Genomic DNA, 27,046 nt, shown 5'->3' on the forward strand with positions numbered 1-27,046 from the left:
GTTAATTAATTCAGTGCATTAATTAATTAAAGGAGCCAGGATTAAATTAATGGGGGGTAAATAATTAACCCAGGGTTGTGATTAATTAATTTAATTGATGGTAATTAATCAGGAGGGGAAGGAGAATGATTAAATTGATCAGGGTAAATAATTAATTAACTAATTAAATTGATTTAATTAACTGTAAATAATTAATTTGCCCCATTGTGGTGATTAATCCTCCGGAGGCGCCGCGGTTAATTAATTAATTAATTAGTTGGACACCTGCAGTAGATCCTCGGGGACATCTGGGGGAATTAATTAATTAATTAACGGGACACCTGCAGTCACGGTTCAGTAATTAACTCCAGAGCTGCAATTAATCCCCTTTGGACACTCTGGTTAATTAATTAATGGATTCATTGGACGTCTGGGGTAGATCACCACTAATTAATTGATTAATTGGACAGCTGTGATCAGTCCTGATTGGTTTATTTATTAATTAATTGGACCTTTGTCATTAATCCTCAGATTAATTATTGTGATTAACCCCAATTAATTAATTAGACCCATGTGATTAATCTTGATGGATTGATTAATTAATTCATTGGATGCCTGTGATTAATCCTGATAAATAAATTAATTAATTAACTGGTCCCCTGCGATTAATCCCAATTAATTAATTTGTTAATTGGCCCCCTTGTGATTAATCCTGATTAATTAATTATTTGGGTCCCCATCATCAGCCCAGATTGATTAATTAATTATTTAATCGGTTGCCAATGGATTAATTAATTGGACTCCTGTGATTAATCTCCATTAATTAATCAATTCATTGCCCCCAGATTAATTAATTAGTTAATTGTCCCCATTGATCAATTAATTAAAAGGACCCCCTGTGCTAAATCCCAATTAATTAATTGCCCCCCTGTGATTAACCCACACCAATTAATTAGTTAATTGACCCCGTTTGATTAATCCCTATTGATTGATTGACCCCCGTGATTAATTCCCATTGATCAGTCAATTAATTAATTAACTGCACCCTGTCATTAACCCTGATTAATTCATTAAAAGTCTGACTGATATTTTAATTAATTAATTAACTGGATACCCATCCTTAACCCTGATTAATTCATTAAACGCCCGATTGAGTTTTTAATTAATTAATTAACTGATTAATTAATTATCTGGAGCTCTGTGATTAATCCCAGCATTAATTCCACGGAATCAACCAATAAATTAATTAACAGGAGGCCTGTGATTAATTCCAGCGGCAAAACCAATTAACTAACGGGCCACCTGTGATTACCCCTGACTGATATTTTAATTAATTAATTAATTGACTGAATGTCTGTCATTAACCCCGATTAATTCTCTAAACACCTGATTTTTTAATTAATTAATTAACTGGGCACCTGTGATAAATCCCAATTGATTAATTGCCCTCCTGTGATTAATTCCAACGGCTCAACCGATTAATTAATTACCAGGACACCTGCAATTAGTTCCAGTGGCTCAACCAATTAATTAATTGGTTACCCCTGACTGATATTTTAATTAATTAATTAATTAATTAACCGAATGCCTGTCGTTAACCCCGATTAATTCCCTAAACACCCGATTTTTTTTCAATTAACTAATTAACCGGATCCCTCTCCTTAACCCTGATTAATTCGTTAAACACCCCAGTGATTAATTAATCAATTAACGGGACAGCTGTAATTACTTAATTGATCCGCCATCAACCAATTAATTACCCGTGACCGACCCCCCCAATCAACCAAAACAACCCCGAATCAACAACCCAATTAAACCCCCCCCCGGGGAGAATTAATTACCCGCCAAAACCCCATTAAGCCCCGCCCCTTTTTCCCCCTTAACCCCACCCCTTCTCCCCCAAGCCCCGCCCCTTTTCTGCCCCATAAAAGCCCCCGGGGGTCCCTCAGGGCCGGCACCGAACCCCCGGCAGCTCCGACATGGCCTCCTCCTCCCTCCCACTCCTCCTCCTCCTCGCCGCCCTCCCCGGTAGGTCCCGGCGCCCCCCGACCTTTGACCCCCCGCCCCCAAAATTCCCCCTGATCACCCCCGATCATCCCTTTTTTTCTTCCTTTCCCCCCTCGCAGGGCTGCGGGCGGCCGTGACCCTGGTGGAGTCCGGCGGCGACCTCAAGGCCCCGGGGGAGTCCCTGCGGCTCCTCTGCCGCGCCTCCGGCTTCACCTTCGGCAGCTACGGCATGAGCTGGGCGCGCCAGGGCCCCGGGAAGGGGCTGGAGTGGGTCACCGGGGTCAGCAGTGGCGGTGGCACCTTCTACGCGCCGTCGGTGCGGGGCCGGTTCACCGTGGCCAGGGACGACGGGCAGAGCTCGGTGACGCTGCAGATGAGCGGCCTCAGGGAGGAGGATTCGGCCACCTATTTCTGCGCCAAAGCTGCGCACGGCGGCGCCGGGGGCGGGGGAGGGAGGGCAAAAACCAACCCCCCCCATCCCCCCCCCCCGTTGAGCGGGTGGTTGGGGTGTCGCGGTTGGGCGGGTCGATGAGAGCGTTGAGTGGGTTGGGTGTCACGGTTGGGTGGGTCAATGACACAGTTGGGTGGGTTGGGTGTCGCGGTTGGGCGGGTGGATGAGAGCGTTGAGCGGGTTGGGTGTCATGGTTGGGTGGGTCAATGGCACAGTTGGGTGGGTTGGGTGTCATGGTTGGGTGGGTCAATGGCACAGTTGGGTGGGTTGGGTGTCATGGTTGGGTGGGTCAATGGCACAGTTGGGTGGGTTGGGTGTCATGGTTGGGTGGGTCAATGGCACAGTTGAGTGGGTTGGGTGTCGCGGTTGGGCGGGTCGATGAGAGCGTTGAGCGGGTTGGGTGTCATGGTTGGGTGGGTCAAGGATGGGGTTGGGTTGGTCCATGACATCATTGGGAGGGTCAATGACGTCACTGGATGGGTCAATGACATCATTGGGTGGGTCAATGGCACAGTTGGGCGGGTTTGGTCTCACGGTTGGGTGGGTCGATGACATCACTGGGTGGGTCAATGACTTTGGGTCAATGACATCACTGGGTGGGTCAATGACATCATTGGGTGGGTCAATGACATCATTGGGTGGGTCAGTGACATCATTGGGTGGGTCAATGGCACAGTTGGGTGGGTTGGGTGTCGTGGTTGGGTGGGTCAATGACACAGTTGAGTAGGTTGGGTGTCGCGGTTGGGCGGGTCGATGAGAGCGTTGAGTGGGTTGGGTGTCATGGTTGGGTGGGTCAATGACATCATTGGGTGGGTCAACGGCACGGTTGGGTGGGTCAATGGCACAGTTGAGTGGGTTGGGTGTCATGGTTGGGTGGGTCGATGACATCATTGGGTGGGTCAATGACTTTGGGTCAATGACATCATTGGGAGGGTCAATGACATCATTGGGTGGGTCGATGACAACATTGAGTGGGTTGGGTGTCATGGTTGGGAGGGTCAATGACATGGTTGGGTCAATGACATCACTGGGTGGGTCAATGACATCATTGGGTGGGTCAATGACATCATTGGGTGGGTCAATGACATCATTGGGTGGGTCGATGACAACATTGAGTGGGTTGGGTGTCATGGTTGGGTGGGTCAATGACATGGTTGGGTCAATGACATCACTGGGTGGGTCAATGACATCATTGGGTGGGTCAATGACATCGTTGGGAGGGTCAATGACATCATTGGGTCAATGACATCATTGGGTGGGTCAATGACGTCATTGGGTGGGTCAATGACATCATTGGGTCAATGACATCATTGGGTGGGTCAATGACATCACTGGGTGGGTCAATGACATCATTGGGTGGGTCAATGACATCATTGGGTGGGTCAATGACATCACTGGGTGGGTCAATGACATCATTGGGTCAATGACATCATTGGGTGGGTCAATGACATCGTTGGGAGGGTCAATGACATCATTGGGTCAATGACATCATTGGGTGGGTCAATGACGTCATTGGGTGGGTCAATGACATCACTGGGTGGGTCAATGACATCATTGGGTGGGTCAATGACATCATTGGGTGGGTCAATGACATCACTGGGTGGGTCAATGACATCATTGGGTCAATGACATCATTGGGTCAATGACATCACTGGGTGGGTCAATGACATCATTGGGTGGGTCAATGACGTCATTGGGTGGGTCAATGACGTCATTGGGTGGGTCAATGACATCACTGGGTGGGTCAATGACATCATTGGGTCAATGACATCATTGGGTCAATGACATCATTGGGTGGGTCAATGACATCACTGGGTGGGTCAATGACGTCATTGGGTGGGTCAATGACGTCATTGGGTGGGTCAATGACATCATCAGGTGGAGTTTCCCCCAAACCCGGGCTCGGTTTTCCCGTTTTTGCCCCTTTTGGCCCCAAATTTTTTTTTTTTTCCGTTTTTGCCCCTTTTGACCCCAAATTTGGGTTTTTTTCCCATTTTCCCCCCAAATCGGGGCCGGTTTCCCCCTCCCCTCCCTCCCCAGGGTTTTTGTCCTCCCCGGTGTTGTTGTGGGGCTGTCGTTGGCTGGGGCGCTCACGCCGATCACGGCGACGCGACCGGGGACAAAAACTTCCCCTTCCCGCCCCTCCCCCTCCCTCTCAGGACCAACTTCCCCTTTTTGGGCTCTTTTCACCCCAAATCTCGACTCCTTTCGCCTTTTTTTGCCCATTTTTGCCCCAAATCCGGGCCAATATTCCAATTTTTTCCCCATTTTTTACCCCAAATCTTGTCTGTTTTTTCCCATTTTTTTTTTCCCAAATCTCGACTATTTTTTCCCCATTTTCCCCCATTTTTGCCCCAAATCCGGACTAATTTTCCCGTTTTTCCCCGTTTTTGCCCCAAATTCGGGCTCCATTTCCCCCCCCCGTCCCCAGGAGGGGTTTTTGTCCCCCCCGGTGTCACCGTGGGGCTGATGGTGCTTGGTTTGCTTATGCTGCTCACGGTGACATTTCTGGGGACAAAAACTTCCCCTTCCCCTTTTGCCTCTTTCATCCGTTTTTGCCCCAAATCCGGGCTCATTTCCCCTTTTTTTTTTCCCATTTCCCCCCCAAATTCGGGGCTGTTTTTTCCTATTTTTTCCCCATTTCCCCCCCAAATTTGGGGCTGTTTTTTCCTATTTTTTCCCCATTTTTTCCCCCAAATCTGAGACTGTTTTTTCCTATTTTTTTCCCATTTTCCCCCCAAATTTGGGGCTGTTTTTTCCTATTTTTTTCTCATTTTTTCCCCCAAATTTGGGGCTGTTTTTTCCTATTTTTTTTCCCATTTCCCCCCCAAATTTGGGACTGTTTTTTCCTATTTTTCCCCATTTTTCCCCCAAATTTGGGGCTGTTTTTTCCCATTTTTTCCCCATTTTCCCCCATTTTTGGGGCTGTTTTCTCCTATTTTTTCCCATTTCCCCCCCAAATTTGGGGCTGTTTTCTCCTATTTTTTCCCATTTCCCCCCCAAATTTGGGGCTGTTTTTTCCCATTTTTTCCCATTTTCCCCCCAAATTTGGGGCTGTTTTTTCCCATTTTTTCCCATTTTCCCCCCAAATTTGGGGCTGTTTTTTCCTATTTTTCCCCATTTTTTCCCCCAAATTTGGGGCTATTTTTTCCCTTTTTTTCCCCCAAACCTGGACTATTTTTTCCCATTTTTTCCCATTTTTCCCCCAAATCTGGGACTGTTTTCTCCTATTTTTTCCCCCAAATTTGGGACCATTTTTCCCCATTTTTTCCCCATTTTCCCCCCAAATTTGGGGCTATTTTTTCCTATTTTTCCCCCCAAATCTGGACTATTTTTTCCCGTTTTTCCCCCTTTTCCCCCCAAATCCGGGCTGGTTTTTCCCCCCCGTGCCCAGGAGGGGTTTTTGTCCCCGCCGGTCTCACGGTGGCCCTTGGGTTAATTTTGGCCAGGGCGAATGGGCCGATCACGGCGGCACCACCTGCAACAAAAACTTCCCCTTTTCGGGCTCTTTTCACCCCAAATCTCGGCTCATTTTGGGCTCTTTTTTTTTTGCCCGTTTTTGCCCCAAATCCGGGCCAATATTCCAATTTTTTCCCCATTTTTTTCCCCAAATCTTGTCTGTTTTTTCCCATTTTTTTCCCAAATCTCGACTATTTTTTCCCCATTTTTCCCTATTTTTGCCCCAAATCCGGGTTCATTTCCCCTTTTTCCCCCCTAATCTGGGCTGGTTTTCCCTGATTTTTCCCCATTTTTTTGACCCAAATCTGGGCTCATTTGGGCTCTTTCTCCCTATTTTCGACCCGAATTTGGACTCCCTTTTTTTGCTCTTTTTCCCTATTTTTGACCCAAATATGGGCTCATTTTTTTGCTCTTTCTCCCTATTTTTGACCCGAATTTGGGCTCCTTTTTTTTTGCTCTTTTTCCCTATTTTTGACCCGAATTTGGGCTCATTTTTTGTCTCTTTTTTTCCCCATTTTTGCCCCCAATTTGGGCTCATTTTTGGGCTCTTTTTCCCTATTTTCGACCCGAATTCGGGCACCTTTTTTTACTCTTTTTCCCTATTTTTGACCCGAATTTGGACTCTTTTTTGTCTCTTTTTTTCCCCATTTTTCCCCCAATTTGGGCTCATTTTTGGGCTCTTTCTCCCTATTTTTGACCGGAATTTGGACTGTTTTTTCCCCTTTTTTCCCCATTTTTCCCCCAAATCCGGGCTCTTTTTTTCCCATTTTTTCCCCCAAATCCGGGCTCTTTTTTCCCCTTTTTTTCCCTTTTTTTCCCCCAAATCCGGGCTGTTTTTTCCCCTTTTTTTCCCCATTTTTCCCCCCAAATCCGTCCCAGGGGTTTTTGTCCCCCCCGGTGTCACCGTGGGGCTGGTGGCACTACTTGGGGTGCTGCTGTTCCTTCTCACGGGGACATTTCTGGGGACAAAAACTTCCCCTTCCCCTTTTTTACCTCTTTCATCCGTTTTTGCCCCAAATCCGGGCTCATTTCCCCTTTTTTTTCTCCTTTTTCCCCCCAAATTTGAGACTGTTTTTTCCTATTTTTTCCCATTTTTCCCCCAAATTTGGGGCTGTTTTTTCCCATTTTTCCCCATTTCCCCCCCAAATTTGGGGTTGTTTTTTCCTATTTTTTTCCCATTTTCCCCCCAAATCTCGGCAGTTTTTTCCCCATTTCCCCCCCAAACCCGGGTTGTTTTTTCCCATTTTTTCACCATTTTTTCAGCTCTTTTTGCCCGTTTTTGCCCATTTTTACCCCAAATCCGAGTTCCTTTTTCCCCCCGTCCCCAGGAGGGGTTTTTGTCCCCCCCGGTGTCACGGTGGCCCTTGGGCTCCCGGTGGTTGGCCCGGCTATGAAACCTCTCACGGCGACATTTGTGGGGACAAAAACTTCCCCTTCCCCTTTTTTTACCTCTTTTATCCATTTTTGCCCCAAATCCGGGTTTATTTCCCCTTTTTTGCCCCATTTTTACCCCAAATCTGGGCTCATTTCCCCTTTTTTCCCCATTTTTGCCCCAAATCGTGGCATTCTTTTCCCGTTTCCCCCCATTTCCCCCCCAAATCCGGGTTCATTTTTCCCTCTTTTCCCTCTTTTTGCCCCGAATTTGGGCTCTTTTACACTCTTTTTTCCCATTTTCCCCCCAAATCAGGGCTTAATTTTCCCCTTTTCCCTCATTTTCCCCCCAAATCAAGGCTTGACATTCCCATTTCCCCCCCAAATCTGGGCCCGTTTGCCCATTTTTTTGCCGGTTTTGACCCAAATCTGGGCTCATTTTGTCTCTTTTTTTCCCATTTTTCCCCCAAATCAGGGCTTAATTTTCCCCTTTTTTCCCCATTTTTTCCCCCAAATCCGGGCTGTTTTTTCCCCATTTTTTCCCATTTTTTCCCCCAAATCCGGGCTGTTTTTTCCCCTTTTTTTCCCATTTTTTCCCCCAAATCCGGGCTGTTTTTTCCCCTTTTTTCCCCCCAAATCCGGGCTGTTTTTTCCCCTTTTTTCCCCCATTTTTTCCCCCAGATCCGGACTGTTTTTTTCCCCTTTTTTCCCCATTTTTTCCCCCAAATCCGGGCTGTTTTTTTCCCCTTTTTTTCCCATTTTTTCCCCCAAATCCGGGCTGTTTTTTCCCCTTTTTTCCCCATTTTTTCCCCCAAATCCGGGCTATTTTTTCCCATTTTCCCCCTTTTTCCCCCCAAATCCGTCCCAGGGGTTTTTGTCCCCCCCGGTGTCACCGTGGGGCTGGTGCTGGTTGGGCTGCTGGTTATCACTGCTGCTCTATCACAGTGACACAACCGGGGACAAAAACTTCCCCTTTTCGGGCTCTTTTCACCCCAAATCTCGGCTCATTTTGGGCTCTTTTTTTTTGCCCATTTTTACCCCAAATCCCGGCCAATATTCCAATTTTTTCCCCATTTTTTACCCCAAATCTCGTCTGTTTTTTCCCATTTTTTTTCCCAAATCTCGACTATTTTTTCCCCATTTTTGCCCCAAATCCGGACTAATTTTCCCGTTTTTCCCCGTTTTCACCCCAAATTCGGGCTCCTCCGTCCCCAGGAGGGGTTTTTGTCCCCCCCGGTGTCACCGTGGCGCTGATGGTGCTAATGGTGCTAATCCAGATCACGGTGACATTTGTGGGGACAAAAACTTCCCCTTCCCCTTTTTGCCTCTTTCAGCCCTTTTTGCCCCAAATCCGGGCTCATTCCCCCTTTTTTTTCTCCTTTTTCCCCCCTAATTTGAGACTGTTTTTTCCTATTTTTTCCAATTTCCCCCCCAAATTTGGGGCTGTTTTCTCCTATTTTTTCCCATTTTCCCCCCAAATTTGGGGCTGTTTTCTCCTATTTTTTCCCCATTTTCCCCCCAAATCTGGGGCTGTTTTTTCCTATTTTTTCCCATTCCCCCCCCAAATTTGGGGCTGTTTTCTCCTATTTTTTCCCATTTTCCCCCCAAATTTGGGGCTGTTTTTTCCTATTTTTTTCCCATTTTTCCCCCAAATTTTGGGCTGTTTTCTCCTATTTTTTCCCATTTTCCCCCCAAATTTGGGGCTGTTTTTTCCCATTTTTTCCCATTTTCCCCCCAAATTTGGGGCTGTTTTTTCCTATTTTTTTCCCATTTTCCCCCCAAATTTGGGGCTGTCTTTTCCTATTTTTTCCCATTTTCCCCCCAAATTTGGGGCTGTTTTTTCCTATTTTTCCCCATTTTTTCCCCCAAATTTGGGGCTATTTTTTCCCTTTTTTTCCCCCAAACCTGGACTATTTTTTCCCATTTTTTCCCATTTTTCCCCCAAATCTGGGACTGTTTTCTCCTATTTTTTCCCCCAAATTTGGGACCGTTTTTCCCCATTTTTTCCCCATTTTCCCCCCAAATTTGGGACTATTTTTTCCTATTTTCCCCCCCAAATCTGGACTATTTTTTCCCGTTTTTCCCCCTTTTCCCCCCAAATCCGGGCTGGTTTTTCCCCCCCGTGCCCAGGAGGGGTTTTTGTCCCCGCCGGTCTCACGGTGGCCTTTGGGTTAATTTTGGCCAGGGCGAATGGGCCGATCACGGCGGCACCACCTGCAACAAAAACTTCCCCTTTTCGGGCTCTTTTCACCCCAAATCTCGGCTCCTTTTGGGCTCTTTTTTTTTACCCGTTTTTGCCCCAAATCCGGGCCAATATTCCAATTTTTTCCCCATTTTTTTCCCCAAATCTTGTCTGTTTTTTCCCATTTTTTTCCCAAATCTCGACTATTTTTTCCCCATTTTTCCCTATTTTTGCCCCAAATCCGGGCTCATTTCCCCTTTTTCCCCCCTAATCTGGGCTGGTTTTCCCTGATTTTTCCCCATTTTTTTGACCCAAATCTGGGCTCATTTGGGCTCTTTCTCCCTATTTTCGACCCGAATTTGGACTCCCTTTTTTTGCTCTTTTTCCCTATTTTTGACCCGAATTTGGGCTCATTTTTTTGCTCTTTCTCCCTATTTTTGACCCGAATTTGGGCTCTTTTTTTTTTGCTCTTTTTCCCTATTTTTGACCCGAATTTGGGCTCTTTTTTGTCTCTTTTTTTCCCCATTTTTGCCCCCAATTTGGGCTCATTTTTGGGCTCTTTTTCCCTATTTTCGACCCGAATTCGGGCACCTTTTTTTACTCTTTTTCCCTATTTTTGACCCGAATTTGGGCTCTTTTTTGTCTCTTTTTTTCCCCATTTTTCCCCCAATTTGGACTCATTTTTGGGCTCTTTCTCCCTATTTTTGACCCGAATTTGGACTGTTTTTTCCCCTTTTTTCCCCATTTTTCCCCCAAATCCGGGCTGGTTTTTCCCCATTTTTTCCCATTTTTCCCCCCAAATCCGGGCTGGTTTTTCTCCTTTTTTTCCCGTTTTCCCCCCAAATCCGTGCCAGGGGTTTTTGTCCCCCCCGGTGTCACCGTGGGGCTGGTGGCACTACTTGGGGTGCTGCTGTTCACGGTGACATTTCTGGGGACAAAAACTTCCCCTTCCCCTTTTTTACCTCTTTCAGCCCTTTTTGCCCCAAATCCGGGCTCATTTCCCCTTTTTTTTCTCCTTTTTCCCCCCAAATTTGGGGCTGTTTTTTCCTATTTTTTTCCCATTTTTTCCCCCCAAATTTGGGGCTGTTTTTTCCCATTTTTTCCCATTTTCCCCCCAAATTTGGGGTTGTTTTTTCCTATTTTTTTCCCATTTTCCCCCCAAATCTCGACTGTTTTTTTCCCCATTTCCCCCCCAAACCCGGGTTGTTTTTTCCCATTTTTTCACCATTTTTTCAGCTCTTTTTGCCCGTTTTTGCCCATTTTTACCCCAAATCCGAGTTCCTTTTTCCCCCCGTCCCCAGGAGGGGTTTTTGTCCCCCCCGGTGTCACGGTGGCCCTTGGGCTCCCGGTGGTTGGCCCGGCTATGAAACCTCTCACGGCGACATTTGTGGGGACAAAAACTTCCCCTTCCCCTTTTTTTACCTCTTTTATCCATTTTTGCCCCAAATCCGGGTTTATTTCCCCTTTTTTGCCCCATTTTTACCCCAAATCTGGGCTCATTTCCCCTTTTTTCCCCATTTTTGCCCCAAATCGTGGCATTCTTTTCCCGTTTCCCCCCATTTCCCCCCCAAATCCGGGTTCATTTTTCCCTCTTTTCCCTCTTTTTGCCCCGAATTTGGGCTCTTTTACACTCTTTTTTCCCATTTTCCCCCCAAATCAGGGCTTAATTTTCCCCTTTTCCCTCATTTTCCCCCCAAATCAAGGCTTGACATTCCCATTTCCCCCCCAATTCTGGGCTCGTTTTCCCATTTTTTTGCCGGTTTTGACCCAAATCTGGGCTCATTTTGGCTCATTTTTTCCCATTTTTGACCCAAATTCAGGTTAATTTTCCCGGTTTTTCCCATTTTCCCCCAAATCCGGGCTGTTTTTTCCCCTTTTTTCCCCATTTTTTCCCCCAAATCCGGGTTGTTTTTTCCCCTTTTTTTCCCCATTTTTTCCCCCAAATCTGGGCTGTTTTTCCCCTTTTTTCCCCATTTTTTCCCCCAAATCCGGGCTGTTTTTTCCCCTTTTTTTCCCATTTTTTGACCCAAATCCGGGCTGGTTTTTCCCCTTTTTTCCCCATTTTTTCCCCCAAATCCGGGCTGTTTTTTTCCCCTTTTTTCCCCATTTTTCCCCCCAAATCCGGGCTGTTTTTTCCCCTTTTTTCCCATTTTTCCCCCCAAATCCGGGCTGTTTTTTTCCCATTTTTCCCCGTTTTCCCCCCAAATCCGTCCCAGGGGTTTTTGTCCCCCCCGGTGTCACCGTGGGGCTGGTGCTGGTTGGGCTGCTGGTTATGAGCTCTATCACAGTCACACAACCGGGGACAAAAACTTCCCCTTTTCGGGCTCTTTTCACCCCAAATCTCGGCTCATTTTGGGCTCTTTTTTTTTGCCCGTTTTTGCCCCAAATCCGGGCCAATATTCCAATTTTTTCCCCATTTTTTACCCCAAATCTCGTCTGTTTTTTCCCATTTTTTTTCCCAAATCTCGACTATTTTTTCCCCATTTTTGCCCCAAATCCGGACTAATTTTCCCGTTTTTCCCCGTTTTCACCCCAAATTCGGGCTCCTCCGTCCCCAGGAGGGGTTTTTGTCCCCCCCGGTGTCACCGTGGCGCTGATGGTGCTAATGGTGCTAATCCAGATCACGGTGACATTTGTGGGGACAAAAACTTCCCCTTCCCCTTTTTGCCTCTTTCAGTCCTTTTTGCCCCAAATCCGGGCTCATTCCCCCTTTTTTTTCTCCTTTTTCCCCCCTAATTTGAGACTGTTTTTTCCTATTTTTTCCAATTTTCCCCCCAAATCCGGGGCTGTTTTTTCCTATTTTTTCCCCATTTTCCCCCCAAATTTGAGACTGTTTTTTCCTATTTTTTCCCATTTTTTCCCCCAAATTTGGGGCTGTTTTTTCCTATTTTTTCCCATTTTTTCCCCCAAATTTGGGGCTGTTTTTTCCTATTTTTTCCCATTTTTCCCCCAAATTTTGGGCTGTTTTTTCCCATTTTTTCCCATTTTTCCCCCCAAATTTGAGACTGTTTTTTCCTATTTTTTTCCCATTTTCCCCCCAAATTTGGGACTGTTTTTTCCTATTTTTTCCCCATTTTCCCCCCAAATTTGGGTCTTTTTTTTCCCCATTTTCCCCCCAAATTTGAGACTGTTTTTCCTATTTTTTCCCATTTTCCCCCCAAATTTGGGGCTGTTTTTTCCTATTTTTTCCCCATTTTCCCCCCAAATTTGGGTCTTTTTTTTCCCCATTTTCCCCCCAAATCTGGGGCTGTTTTTTCCTATTTTTTCCCATTTTTCCCCCCAAATTTGGGGCTGTTTTTTCCCATTTTTTTCCCATTTTTCCCCCCAAATTTGGGGTTGTTTTTTCCTATTTTTTCCCCAAAATCTGGGGTTGTTTTTTCCCATTTTTTCCCATTTCCCCCCAAATTTGAGACTGTTTTTTCCCATTTTTTCCCATTTTCCCCCCAAATTTGGGACTATTTTTTCCCCATTTTTTCCCATTTTTTCCCCCCAAATTTGGGGCTGTTTTTTCCCATTTTTCCCCATTTTCCCCCCAAATCTGAGACTGTTTTTCCCCATTTTTTCCCATTTTCCCCCCAAATTTGGGACTGTTTTTTCCTATTTTCCCCCATTTTTTCCCCCAAATCTGTGACTGTTTTTTCCTATTTTTTCCCATTTCCCCCCCAAATCTGGGCTGTTTTTTCCCATTTTTCCACCATTTTTTCAGCTCTTTTTTCCCGTTTTTACCCATTTTTACCCCAAATCCGGGGCCAATATTCCAATTTTTCCCCCATTTTCCCCCCAAATCTCGGCAGTTTTTTCCCCATTTCCCCCCCAAACCTGGGCTGTTTTTTCCCATTTTTTCGCCATTTTTTCAGCTCTTTTTTTCCCGTTTTCGCCCGTTTTCACCCCAAATCCGGGCTCCTTTTTCCCCCCGTCCCCAGGGGGGTTTTTGTCCCCCCCGGTGTCACGGTGGGGCCGTTGCTGGGGTGAAGTTGCATCTCACGGCGACACAACCGGGGACAAAAACTTCCCCTTTTTGACCCTCCCCCTTTCATTTTGGGGGCAACTTCCCCTTTTTTGGGCTCTTCTGACCCCAAATTTTGGCCCTTTTTTTTTTTCCCCATTTTTACCCCCAAATTTTGGCTCTTTTTTCCCCTATTTTTACCCCCAGTTTGGGCTCATTTTTGGGCTCTTTCTCCCTATTTTCGACCCGAATTTGGGCTCCTTTTTTTGCTCTTTTTTCCTATTTTCCTCCCGAATTTGGGCTCTTTTTTGTCTCTTTTGTTTCCCCATTTTTACCCCCATTTTGAGCTCATTTTTTTACTCTTTCTCCCTATTTTTGACCCGAATTTCGGCTCTTTTTTTGTCTCTTTTTTCCCCATTTTTTGTCCCCAATTTTGACTCATTTTTGGGCTCTTTCTCCCTATTTTTGACCCGAATTTCGGCTCTTTTTTTGTCTCTTTTTTTCCCCATTTTTACCCCCAGTTTGGGCTCATTTTTGGGCTCTTTCTCCCTATTTTCGACCCGAATTTGGGCTCTTTTTTTGTCTCTTTTGTTTCCCCATTTTTACCCCCATTTTGAGCTCATTTTTTTACTCTTTCTCCCTATTTTTGACCCGAATTTCGGCTCTTTTTTTGTCTCTTTTTTCCCCATTTTTTGCCCCCAATTTTGACTCATTTTTGGGCTCTTTCTCCCTATTTTTGACCCGAATTTGGGCTCTTTTTTTGTCTCTTTTTTTCCCCATTTTTACCCCCAATTTTGGTTCATTTTTGGGCTCTTTCTCCCTATTTTCGACCCGAATTTGGGCTCCTTTTTTTTACTCTTTTTCCCTATTTTTGACCCGAATTTCGGCTCTTTTTTATCTCTTTTTTCCCCTATTTTTACCCCCAGTTTGGGCTCATTTTTGGGCTCTTTCTCCCTATTTTCGACCCGAATTTGGGCTCCTTTTTTTTACTCTTTTTCCCTATTTTTGACCCGAATTTCGGCTCTTTTTTATCTCTTTTTTCCCCTATTTTACCCCCAGTTTGGGCTCATTTTTTTGCTCTTTCTCCCTATTATCGACCCGAATTTGGGCTCCTTTTTTTTACTCTTTTTCCCTATTTTTGACCCGAATTTCGGCTCTTTTTTATCTCTTTTTTCCCCTATTTTTACCCCCAGTTTGGGCTCATTTTTGGGCTCTTTCTCCCTATTTTCGACCCGAATTTGGGCTCCTTTTTTTTACTCTTTTTCCCTATTTTTGACCCGAATTTGGGCTCTTTTTTGTCTCTTTTTTCCCCCATTTTTACCCCCAATTTGGGCTCATTTTTGGGCTCTTTCTCCCTATTTTCGACCCGAATTTGGACTCCTTTTTTTGCTCTTTTTCCCTATTTTTGACCCGAATTTCGGCTCTTTTTTTGTCTCTTTTTTTCCCCATTTTTACCCCCAATTTGGGCTCATTTTTCTACTCTTTCTCCCTATTTTCGACCCGAATTTGGGCTTTTTTTGCTCTTTTTTCCTATTTTCCTCCCGAATTTGGGCTCTTTTTTGTCTCTTTTTTTTCCCCATTTTTACCCCCAATTTGGGTTCATTTTTGGGCTATTTTTCCCTATTTTCGACCCGAATTTGGGTTCTTTTTTTGTCTCTTTTTTTCCCCATTTTTACCCCCAATTTGGGCTCATTTTTGGGCTATTTTTCCCTATTTTCGACCCGAATTTGGGTTCTTTTTTTGTCTCTTTTTTTCCCCATTTTTACCCCCAATTGGGGCTCATTTTTGGGCTATTTTTCCCTATTTTCGACCCGAATTTGGGTTCTTTTTTTGTCTCTTTTTTTCCCCATTTTACCCCCAATTTGGGCTCATTTTTGGGCTCTTTTTCCCTATTTTTGACCCGAATTTCGGGTCTTTTTTTGTCTCTTTTTTCCCCCATTTTTACCCCCAATTTGGGCTCATTTTTTTGCTCTTTCTCCCTATTTTCGACCCGAATTTGGGCTCCTTTTTTTTACTCTTTTTCCCTATTTTTGACCCGAATTTCGGCTCTTTTTTATCTCTTTTTTCCCCTATTTTTACCCCCAGTTTGGGCTCATTTTTGGGCTCTTTCTCCCTATTTTCGACCCGAATTTGGGCTCCTTTTTTTACTCTTTTTCCCTATTTTTGACCCGAATTCGGGTTCTTTTTTGTCTCTTTTTTTCCCCATTTTTACCCCCAATTTGGGCTCATTTTTGGGCTCTTTCTCCCTATTTTCGACCCGAATTTGGGCTCCTTTTTTTGCTCTTTTTTCCTATTTTCCTCCCGAATTTGGGCTCTTTTTTGTCTCTTTTTTTTCCCCATTTTTACGCCCAATTTGGGTTCATTTTTTTGCTCTTTCTCCCTATTTTCGACCCGAATTTGGGCTCTTTTTTGTCTCTTTTTTTTCCCCATTTTTCCCCCCATTTTGAGCTCATTTTTTTACTCTTTATCCCTATTTTTGACCCGAATTTCGGCTCTTTTTTTGTCTCTTTTTTTCCCCATTTTTACCCCCAATTTGGGCTCATTTTTTTGCTCTTTCTCCCTATTTTCGACCCGAATTTGGGCTCATTTTTTTGCTCTTTTTCCCTATTTTTGACCCGAATTTGGGCTCTTTTTTTGTCTCTTTTTCCCCCATTTTTTCCCCAAATCCGGGCTGTTTTTTCCCCTTTTTTCCCCATTTTTTCCCCCCGTCCCCAGGGGGGTTTTTGTCCCCCCCGGTGTCACGGTGGGGCCGGGGCTGCCTCTGCTTTGGGCACCCCTTTCGAGCTCCATCACCGTGACATTTCTGGGGACAAAAACTCCCCCTTCCCCTTTTTACCTCTTTCAGCCGATTTTACCCCAAATCCGGGCTCGTTTCCCCTTTTTTCCCCCTTTTTTTCCTTTTTTTTCCTCCCTTTTTTTCCCCTTTTTCCCCCCTTTTCCCCTTTTTTCCTTTTTTTCCCCCTTTTTTTCCCCCTTTTTTCCCCCCTTTTCCCCTTTTTTCCTCTTTTTCCCCCTTTTTTCCCCTTTTTTCCTTTTTTCCCCCTTTTTTTCCCCCTTTTTCCTCTTTTTTCCCCCCTTTTCCCCCCTTTTTTCCTCCCTTTTTTCCCCTTTTCCCCCCCTTTTTTCCCCCTTTCTTTCCCCTTTTTTCCTCCATTTTTTCCCATTTTTTCCCCTTTTTCTCCCCTTTTTTTCCCCTTTTTCCCCCTTTTTTTCCCTCTTTTTTCCCCCCTTTTTCCCCCTTTTTTCCTCCCTTTTTTCCCCTTTTTTCCTCCCTTTTTTCTCCTTTTTCCCCCTTTTTCCCCCCTTTTTCCCCATTTTTTCCCCTTTTAACCCCTTTTCCCCTTTTTTCCCCCTTTTTTCCCCTTTCCCCCCCTTTTTTCCTTTTTTTCCCCCTTTTTTCCCCCCTTTTCCTCCCTTTTTTCCCCCCTTTTTCCCCCCTTTTTCCCCCCATTTTTTCCCCTTTTTTCCCCTTTCCCCCCCATTTTTCCTTTTTTCCCCCTTTTTTCCCTTTTTTCCCTTTTTCCCCTTTTTTCCCCTTTTTTCCTTTTTTTCCCCCTTTTTTCCTTTTTTTTTCCCCAAATCCGGGCTGGTTTTTCCCCCATTATTTCCCATTTTTCCCCCCAAATCTGGGCTTGTTTTGGCTCTTTTTTTTCCCATTTTCCCCCAAATTTGGGGCTGTCTTTTCCCATTTTTTCCCCATTTTTTCCCCCAAATTTGGGCCCTTTTTTTCCCCATTTTCCCCCCAAATTTGGGGCTGTTTTTTCCTATTTTTTTCCCATTTTTCCCCCAAATTTGGGGCTGTTTTTTCCCCCATTTCCCCCCAAATTTGGGGCCGTTTTTTCCCATTTTTTCCCCATTTTCCCCCCAAATTTGGGACTGTTTTTTCCCATTTTCCCCCCATTTTTCCCCCAAATTTTGGGCCGTTTTTTCCCATTTTTTCCCATTTTCCCCCCAAATTTGGGGCTGTTTTTTTCCCCACGTCTCCTCTTAAATCTCCCTTTAAATCCCCCCAAAAATCCCCATTTTTAACCCTCAAAAAAAATTCGAATTTTCACCAAAAAACGTCTTTTTACCAAAAATCGCATTTTTCCCCCCAAAATCCACTTTTTTCACCCCAAACCCTCCCCCCTCAACCTCCCACTTCTCCTCTCAAATCTCCCTTTAAATCCCCCCAAAAATCCACATTTTTAACCCCCAAAAAATCGAATTTTTCACCCAAAATCGCCGTTTTTCCCGAAAATTGGATTTTTTACCAAAACTGGGGTTTTTTGCCCCAAACTCTGCCCCGGGGGGGTTTTTGTCGGGGTCCCCCGCGGGGTTTGGGCACCGTGGGCTCGGTGGTATCGACGCCTGGGGCAGCGGCACCGTCGTCACCGTCTCCTCCGGTGAGTCCCCAAATTGCCCAAAATCGCCCTTTTTCGCCCCAAAATCCCCGGGGGGGGAATTTGGGCCATTTCAGGCCGAAAATGACGATTTTTGGCGCGGTTTTATGGCGGGGGGGACCCCCCCGGCCACAATTTGGCGGGAAAATGGGCTCGAGGGGGGTTTTTTTGGGTGGAAAAAGTCGATTTTTGGTGAAAATTTGGATTTTTGGCCAAAATTTATATTTTTTTTGAGGGTTGAAAATGTCGATTTTTAGGGGTTTTAGAGGCAGATTTTTAATGAAAATGGGTTTTGAGGGGGGGAAATAATCGGGAAAATTGGATTTTAGGGGGTTTTTTTTGGTGGAAAAAGTCGATTTTTGGTAAAAAGTCGATTTTTGGTAAAAAGTCGATTTTTGGTGAAAATGTCGATTTTTTTTAGGACTAAAAATGTCGATTTTTGGGTAATTTAGAGGGAGATTGAAGATGAAAATCGGGGTTTGAGGGGGCAGTTTTGGGGTAAAAAAATGGATTTTGAGGTGAAAAATCCGATTTTTGGTAAAAAGTCGATTTTTGGTGAAAATTCAAATTTTTTTTAGGACTAAAAATGTCGATTTTTAAAGACAGATTTAAGAGGAAAAGTGAGGTTTTGGGGGGCAGTTTTGGGAGAAAAAAGTGGATTTTAAGGACTATTTTGGGGTGAAAAATCCAATTTTTGGTAAAAAGTGGATTTTTGGTGAAAATTTAAATTTTTCGAGGGAATTTTTTAATGAAAATGGATTTTAAGGGTGGAAAAAATAATCCCAGGGCGGGTTTGGGGTTAAAAAAGGGGATTTTAGGGGGTTTTTTTGGGTGAAAAAAGTCGATTTTTGGTAAAAATTTAAATTTTTGGGGAAAATTCGAATTTTTTGGTGAAAATTTAATTTTTTTTATGGGGTGAAAAGTCCGTTTTTGGGGTGATTTTTTTGGGGGTGGATTTTAAAAAAGAAAAGGGGAGTTTGGGCGGAAAAAGTCGAGTTTTGGGTCTTTTGGGGTGAAAAAACCGATTTTGGGATGAAAAATTGATTTTTTGGGGCGATTTTTGGGTCAAAAAGTGGATTTTTGGGGCGTTTTAAAAGGGGAGTTTAAGGTAAAAATCGAATTTAAGGGTTAAAAATAATCCCGGGGGAGTTTTGGGGTAAAAAAGGTCAATTTTTGGGTCTTTTTAGGGGAAAAAATCGACATTTTTAGTGATTTTAATGATTAAAAATTATCGATTTTTAGGGTTTTTTTAAAGAATAAGATAAAATTTGGGCGGAAAAAGTCGATTTTAGGGTAAAAATGGGAATTTAAGGGCAGGTTTGGGGTTAAAAAGTGGATTTTAGGGTCTTTTTTTTGGCGAAAAATCGACATTTTCAGTGATTTTAATGGTAAAAAATGTCAATTTTGGGGTTTTTTAAAGAGAAAAATATAAAATTTGGGGCTAAAAAGTCGATTTTTAATATTTTATTTAATATTATAATTAATTATTAGTTTTATTAATTAATATTTTTAGTTAAATGATTAATTATTAAGTATTTAAATTAAATAAAAAGTAAATAATTAAGTTAAATAAAAATTAAAAAGAATTAAATTAAATAAAAATTGAAGAATTAAATTAAATAAAAATTAAATCATTAAATTAAATAAAAATTAAAGAATTAAATTAAACAAAAATTAAATAATCAAAGTAAATAAAAATTAAATAATTACATTAAATAAAAATTAAAGAATTAAATTTAATAAAAAATAAATAATTAAATTAAATAAAAAGTAAATGATTAAATTAAATAAAAAGTAACTTATTAAATTAAATAAAAAGTAAATAAATTAAATAAATCCCACATAATTAATTGTTAAATAATTAATTAAATAATTAAATAATTAATTAATATTAAAATTTCAGGGCAGGTTTTTGGGGTAAAAAAATCGGATTTTTGGGGTCTTTTTTGACGAAAAAATCGAATTTTTCGATTATTTTAATGGTAAAAAAATGTCAATTTTTAAGAAAAATATAAAATTTGGGGATAAAAAGTCGATTTTAGGGGAAAAACGAGAATTTCAAGGGATTAAAAATTTGAGATTTATTCGAAATTAATTAAAATTATCGAAAATATATTTTTAAAATCATTTAAAAACCAATTTTTTCACCTTAAAATCCCGATTTTGGGGCCAAAACAATTGAAAAACCCAAAAAGGGGAAGTTTGGCCCCAAAAAAAAACCCCGAAAGGGCCCAAAATAAACCCAGAGACGGTTTCGAAAATAACAAATTCGGGGTTTTTTTTGGCCCCGATTTCCCCTTTTTCGGGGTCGAAAAACAACACCTGGTTTGGGGGGAAAAAAGGAGGTTTTGGGGAAACGATTTAAAAAAAACATTTTTGGGGGAAATCGAAATTTTTGGGGTGAAAAAAAGGGTTTTTTGAGGGAGAAAAAATCGATTTTTGGGGGGAAAAATGCGATTTTTGGGGGGGAAAAAATGCGATTTTTTGGGGTAAAAAAATGAGAATTTTGGGGTAAAAAAATGAGAATTTTGGGGCTGAAAAATTCAAGTTTTTGGTGGAGTTTGGGGTGAATTTTTGGGTGAAATCGTTGGGGTTGAAGGGGTCGATTTTTGCTTTATTTGAGCGGTTTTAATCGGGTTTTAAACGGATTTTAATTGAATTTTAATTGATTTTAATCGGGTTTTTAATAGGTATTTAAGGGGTTTTTAATTGGCTTTTTAATTGGCTTTTTAATTGATTTTTAATTGGTTTTTAATTGGCTTTTAATCGGGTTTTATTTGGTTTTTAAATTGATTTTTAATTGAATTTTTAATCGGTTTTTAAATTGATTTTTAATTGGGTTTTAATCGGGTTTTAATCGGTTTTTAAACTGATTTTTAATTGAATTTTAATCGGGTTTTAATCGGTTTTTAAATTGATTTTTAATTGGGTTTTAATCGGGTTTTATTCGGTTTTTAAACTGATTTTTAATTGAATTTTAATCGGGTTTTAATCGGTTTTTAAATTGATTTTTAATTGGGTTTTAATCGGTTTTTATTCGGGTTTTAAATTGATTTTTTAATGGGTTTTTAATCGGATTTTAATCAATTTTAAATCGGGTTTTAAATTGATTTTTAATTGAATTTTTATTCGGTTTTTAAAATTGATTTTTAATTGATTTTTAATCTGGATTTAATCGGTTTTCAAATCGATTTTTAATCGGGGTTTAATCGATTTTTAAATTGATTTTTAATTGGTTTTTAATCCAGTTTTTAAATTAGATTTTAATCGATTTTTAATCGATTTTCAACCAATTTTTAAATCAATTTTTAATCGGGTTTTAATCGGGTTTAAAATTGATTTTTATCGGGTTTTAATCTGTTTTTAATGGGTTTTTAATGGGTTTTTAGTGAGGTTTTAGTGGATTTTTAGTGGGGTTTTAGTGGGTTTTAAATATATAAAAATTCATAGAAATATATTTTAAAGATTTATAAAAATATACGAAAAAGACAGAAAGGTTTTAAAAATAAAGAATAGATTAAAAATACAGATAAAAAATAAAAAATGCATTAAAAATATTTTTAAAAGGCAGGAAAATAGAAATATATAAAAAATATAAATATATAAATATATTAAAAATATATAAATATATATGAAAAATATAAATATATAAATATATTAAAAAATATATAAATATATATAAATATAAATATATTAAAATATAAATATATATAAAAATATAAATATATAAATATATTAAAAATATAAATATATAAAAATATAAATATATAAAAATATAAATATATATAAAAATATAAATATATAGATATATTAAAAATAAAAATATATAAATATATTAAAAATATAGAAATATAAAAATATAAAAATATTGAAAATATATTCAATATATAAAAATATAAAAATATAAAAATATAAAAATATAAAAATATAAAAATATAAAAAATATAAAAATATTGAAAATATATTAAAAATATGAAAAATTATATATATAAATATAGAAATATAAACATATATCAATCATATAAATATATAAAACCATAAATCTTATAAATATAAGAAAACAGGTTTCCTTCTTTATATTTATTTAATGCAATTTAATTCGATTTCTTTTATTTCTGTTAATTTACATTTCTAGAAGACAAATCTCTATTTCTATAAGTTCGTTATTTATAAAAATGTCTCATTTATAAAAGGGATATAAAACATTAGATTATCTATATTCATATTTTTATATATTTATATTTTTATATATTTGTATTGTAATATATTTATATTTTAATATATTTATATTTTAATATATTTATATTTTAATATATTTATATTTTAATATATTTATATTTATATCTTTATATCTTTATATATTTATATTTTTATATATTTATATTTTTATATATTTCTATTTAATATTATTTTAATTGGATGTATGATCTTTATTTCGATTTATTTAATATCTAAATTTATATTTTTCTATATTTTCACGATTTTATATTTTTATATATTTTTATATTTTATATATTTTATATATTTTTAAATATTTACACGATTTTATATTTCTATATTTTTATGCATTTATATAAAAATTTATATATATAGATTTATAATTTTATATTTAAATATTTTAATGCTTTTCTAATTCCATAATTTCTACACTTTTATGCTTCTAAAAATTTATTTTTATATAAATGTATGTTTATATATTTATATATTTATATTTTTATTTTTATAGAAATATATATTTATATATTTATATTTTTATATTTTTATATTTTTATATTTTTATATTTTTATATTTTTATTTTTATATAAATATATATTTATATATTTATATATTTATATTTTTATTTTTATATAAATATATATTTATATATTTATATTTTTATATTTTTATATTTTTATATTTTTATATTTTTATTTTTATATAAATATATATTTATATACTTATATATTTATATTTTTATTTTTATATAAATATATATTTATACATTTACACACATTTAAATTTATATTTTTTTAACATTTTCCATTTTAAAATTCATATTTTTTTATATTTATAATTCTAATTTAGAATTATAATTTATATATTTATATTTTCCATTTATTTCTCCCGCTTTAATCTCCTTTTAATCCCTTCATTAATCAATTTTTAATCCCTTTTAATCACTTAAATTCATCATAATTATTATATTATTAATATTAATTGAACTTCATTAATTATCTGACACCTTTAATATTTTTAACCCCCTTTTAATTCAGGTTTTTACTTAAAATTCGACTTTTTAATCCCATTTTTGACCCCTTTTTATTCCACTTTAATTCGCTTTTAATTCGATTTTTAATCGGCTTTTAATTGCCTTAATTAGTTTTTAAATCGGGTTTATTAGATAATTAAATTAGATTAATCTCTCTTTCAATAATTAGATTAATATTAATCGGGTTTTATCGGTTTTTTAATGAGTTTAATTGGGTTACAACTGGTTTTATTTGATTATTAATCGGTTTATTGGTTATTAATCCACTTTATTAATCAGTTTATTGGGTTATTAATTATTTTATTGGGTTATTAATCAGGGGTTTTTTGTTATTAATCGACTTTATTAATTGATTTATTGGGTGACTAATTATTTTATTGGGTCATTAATCGACTTTATTAATTGGTTAATTGGGTTATTAATCATTTTAATGGGTTATTAATCGAATTTATTGGGTTATTAATTGAATTTATTAATTGATTTATTGGGTCATTAATTATTTTATTGGGTTATTAATCGACTTTATTAATTGGTTTATCGGGTCATTAATCAATTTGTTGGGTTATTAATTGACTTTATTAATGGGTTTATTTTGTTATTAATTGGTTTAGTGGGTTATTAATTGAATTTATTAATTAGTTTATTGGGTAATTAATCCGTTTATTGGGTTATTAATCGAATTTATTGGGTTATTAATTGAATTTATTAATTGGTTTAGGGGGTTATTAATCGATTTATCGTGTTATTAATCGACTTAATTAATTGATTTAGTGGGTTATTAATGAGTTTACTGGGTTATTAATTTACTTTATTAATTAGTTTTTTGATAATTAATCAGTTTATTGGGTTATTAATCGATTTATTGGGTTATTAATCGATTTATTGGGTTATTAATCGATTTATTGGGTTATTAATGGACTTAATTAATTGATTTAGTGGGTTATTAATTGATTTATCGTGTTATTAATCGACTTTATTAATTGGTTTAGTGGGTTATTAATGAGTTTATTGGGTTATTAATTTACTTTATTAATGAGTTTATTGGGTTATTAATCCGTTTATTGGGTTATTAATCGATTTATTGGGTTATTAATTGACTTTATTAATTGATTTAGTGGGTTATTAATCAGTTAATTGGGTCCGTACTGGTCTGTACTGGTCCGTACTGGTCTGTACTGGTCTGTACTGGTCCATACTGGTCTGTACTGGTTTATACTGGTCTGTACTGGTCCGTACTGGTCCGTACTGGTCCGTACTGGTCAGTACTGGTCCATACTCGTCTGTACTGGGCTGTACTGGTCAGTACTGGGCTGTACTGGTCTGTACTGGTCCATACTGGTCTGTACTGGTCCGTACTGGTCTGTACTGGTCAGTACTGGTCAGCACTGGTCTATACTGGTCTGTACTGGTCTGTACTGGTCTGTACTGGTCTGTACTGGTCCATACTGGTCTGTACTGGTCCATACTGGTCAGTACTGGTCCGTACTGGTCTGTACTGGTCTGTACTGGGCTGTACTGGTCTGTACTGGTCCATACTGGGCTGTACTGGTCCATACTGGTCCGTACTGGTCCGTACTGGTCTGTACTGGTCTGTACTGGTCAGTACTGGGCTGTACTGGGCTGTACTGGTCCATACTGGTCTGTACTGGGCTGTACTGGTCTATACTGGTCTGTACTGGTCTGTACTGGTCCGTACTGGTCAGTACTGGTTTATACTGGTCTGTACTGGTCAGTACTGGGCTGTACTGGTCCATACTGGTCTGTACTGGTCTGTACTGGTCTGTACTGGTCAGTACTGGGTTGTACTGGTCTGTACTGGTCTGTACTGGGCTGTACTGGTTTATACTGGTCCATACTGGTCTGTACTGGTCTGTACTGGTCTGTACTGGTCTATACTGGTCAGTACTGGTCTGTACTGGTCCGTACTGGTCTGTACTGGTCTGTACTGGTCAGTAGTGGTCAGTACTGGTCTATACTGGTTTCTACTGGTCTGTACTGGTCTGTACTGGGCTGTACTGGTTTGTACTGGTCCGTACTGGTCTGTACTGGTCAGTACTGGTCTGTACTGGTCCATACTGGTCTGTACTGGTCTATACTGGTCTGTACTGGTCTGTACTGGTCCATACTGTTCCCTACTGGTCCATACTGGTCAGTACTGGTCCATACTGGTCTGTACTGGTCTGTACTGGTCAGTACTGGTCTGTACTGGTCTGTACTGGTCTGTACTGGTCCATACTGGTCAGTACTGGTCTGTACTGGTCTGTAGTGGTCTGTACTGGTCTGTACTGGTCTGTACTGGTCTGTACTGGTCCATACTGGTCTGTACTGGTCCATACTGGTCCGTACTGGTCTGTACTGGTCCATACTGGTCAGTACTGGTCCGTACTGGTCCATACTGGTCAGTACTGGTCTGTACTGGTCTGTACTGGTCTATACTGGTCTGTACTGGTCCGTACTGGTCTGTACTGGTCTGTACTGGTCTGTACTGGTCAGTACTGGTTTATACTGGTCTGTACTGGTCAGTACTGGGTTGTACTGGTCTGTACTGGTTTATACTGGTCCATACTGCTCTGTACTGGTCTGTACTGGTCTGTACTGGTTTATACTGGTCCGTACTGGTTCATACTGGTCGGAACCCCCAAAACCGCCCAATTTTTGTCAAGAAACCTCCCAAAATTTGGCCCAAAATGACTCAAAATGAACCCAAAACACCCCAAAAACCGACCCCAAATTGACCAAAATCACCCCAAAAACTGACCCAAAAATTGACCCAAAATTGACCCGAATTCACCCCCAAAATTGACCCAAAACTGACCAAAATCAGCCCAAAAACCGACCCAAAAATGACCCGAATTCACCCCAAAAACTGACCCAAAACTGACCAAATTCACCCCAAAAACTGCCCCGAAATTGCCCCAAATCGCCCCAAAAATTGACCTAAAACTGCCCCAAAATCACCCCAAAAACTGACCCAAAACTGCCCCAAATCAGCCCAAAAATTGACCTGAAACTGCCCCAAATCAGCCCAAAAACTGCCCCAAAATTGACCCAAATGCACCCAAAAAACTGACTCAAAATTGACTCAAATTCACCCAAAAAACTGACCCAAAATTGACCCAAAACTGCCCCAAATCACCCCAAAAACTGACTCAAATCACCCCAAAAATCGACCCAAAACTGACCAAAATCAGCCCAAAAACCGACCCAAAAATGACCCGAATTCACCCCAAAAACTGACCCAAAACTGACCAAATTCACCCCAAAAACTGACCCCAAATTGACCTGAATTCACCCCAAAAACTGACCTAAAACTGACCAAATTCACCCCAAAAACTGCCCCGAAATTGCCCCAAATCGCCCCAAAAATTGACCTAAAACTGACCAAATTCACCCCAAAAACTGCCCCGAAATTGCCCCAAATCGCCCCAAAAATTGACCTAAAACTGCCCCAAAATCACCCCAAAAACTGACCCAAAACTGCCCCAAATCACCCCAAAAATTGACCTGAAACTGCCCCAAATCAGCCCAAAAACTGCCCCAAAATTGACCCAAATGCACCCAAAAAACTGACTCAAAATTGACTCAAATTCACCCAAAAAACTGACCCAAAATTGACCCAAAACTGCCCCAAATCACCCCAAAAACTGACTCAAATCACCCCAAAAATCGACCCAAAACTGACCAAAATCAGCCCAAAAACTGACCCCAAACTGACCCAAATTAACCCCAAAAACTGGCCCGAAACTGCTCCAAATCACCCCAAAAACTGACCCCAAAATTGTCGATTTTCACCCGAATTCACCAAAAATCATCCAAATTTGTTAAAAATGTGAATTTTCACCCCAAAAAATCCCAAAATTTCCCCAAATGATTAATTTTGACCCCAAACCAGCAGGTGGCGCCAAAACCTGCCCAAAATGCCGAATTTCCTCTAAAAATGGTGAAAAATGTCAATTTTTGTCAAAAAATGTCAAAATTTGGCTGAAAAATGGGATTTTTTCACGAAAAATCATGAAATTC

The 27,046-nt window shown here is 39.8% G+C and overlaps 1 gene segment (V, D, J or C); it reads left to right on the forward strand.

Annotated features, from left to right (window-relative positions):
• Positions 1–1,948: 1,948 nt before the first annotated feature.
• Positions 1,949–27,046, forward strand: part of LOC127465249 (Ig mu chain C region-like) — a 35,110-nt gene continuing 10,012 nt past the window's right edge. The window contains 3 exon segments of the C gene segment in view: positions 1,949–2,007; positions 2,106–2,420; positions 17,724–17,780. Of these exon segments, the coding sequence occupies positions 1,959–2,007; positions 2,106–2,420; positions 17,724–17,780 (421 nt within the window).

The sequence above is a fragment of the Manacus candei genome, unplaced genomic scaffold (assembly GCF_025592945.1).
Source record: "Manacus candei isolate 608988 ecotype Guabito, Panama unplaced genomic scaffold, ASM2559294v1 h1tg000348l, whole genome shotgun sequence".
NCBI classification, from domain to species: Eukaryota; Metazoa; Chordata; class Aves; order Passeriformes; family Pipridae; genus Manacus; species Manacus candei.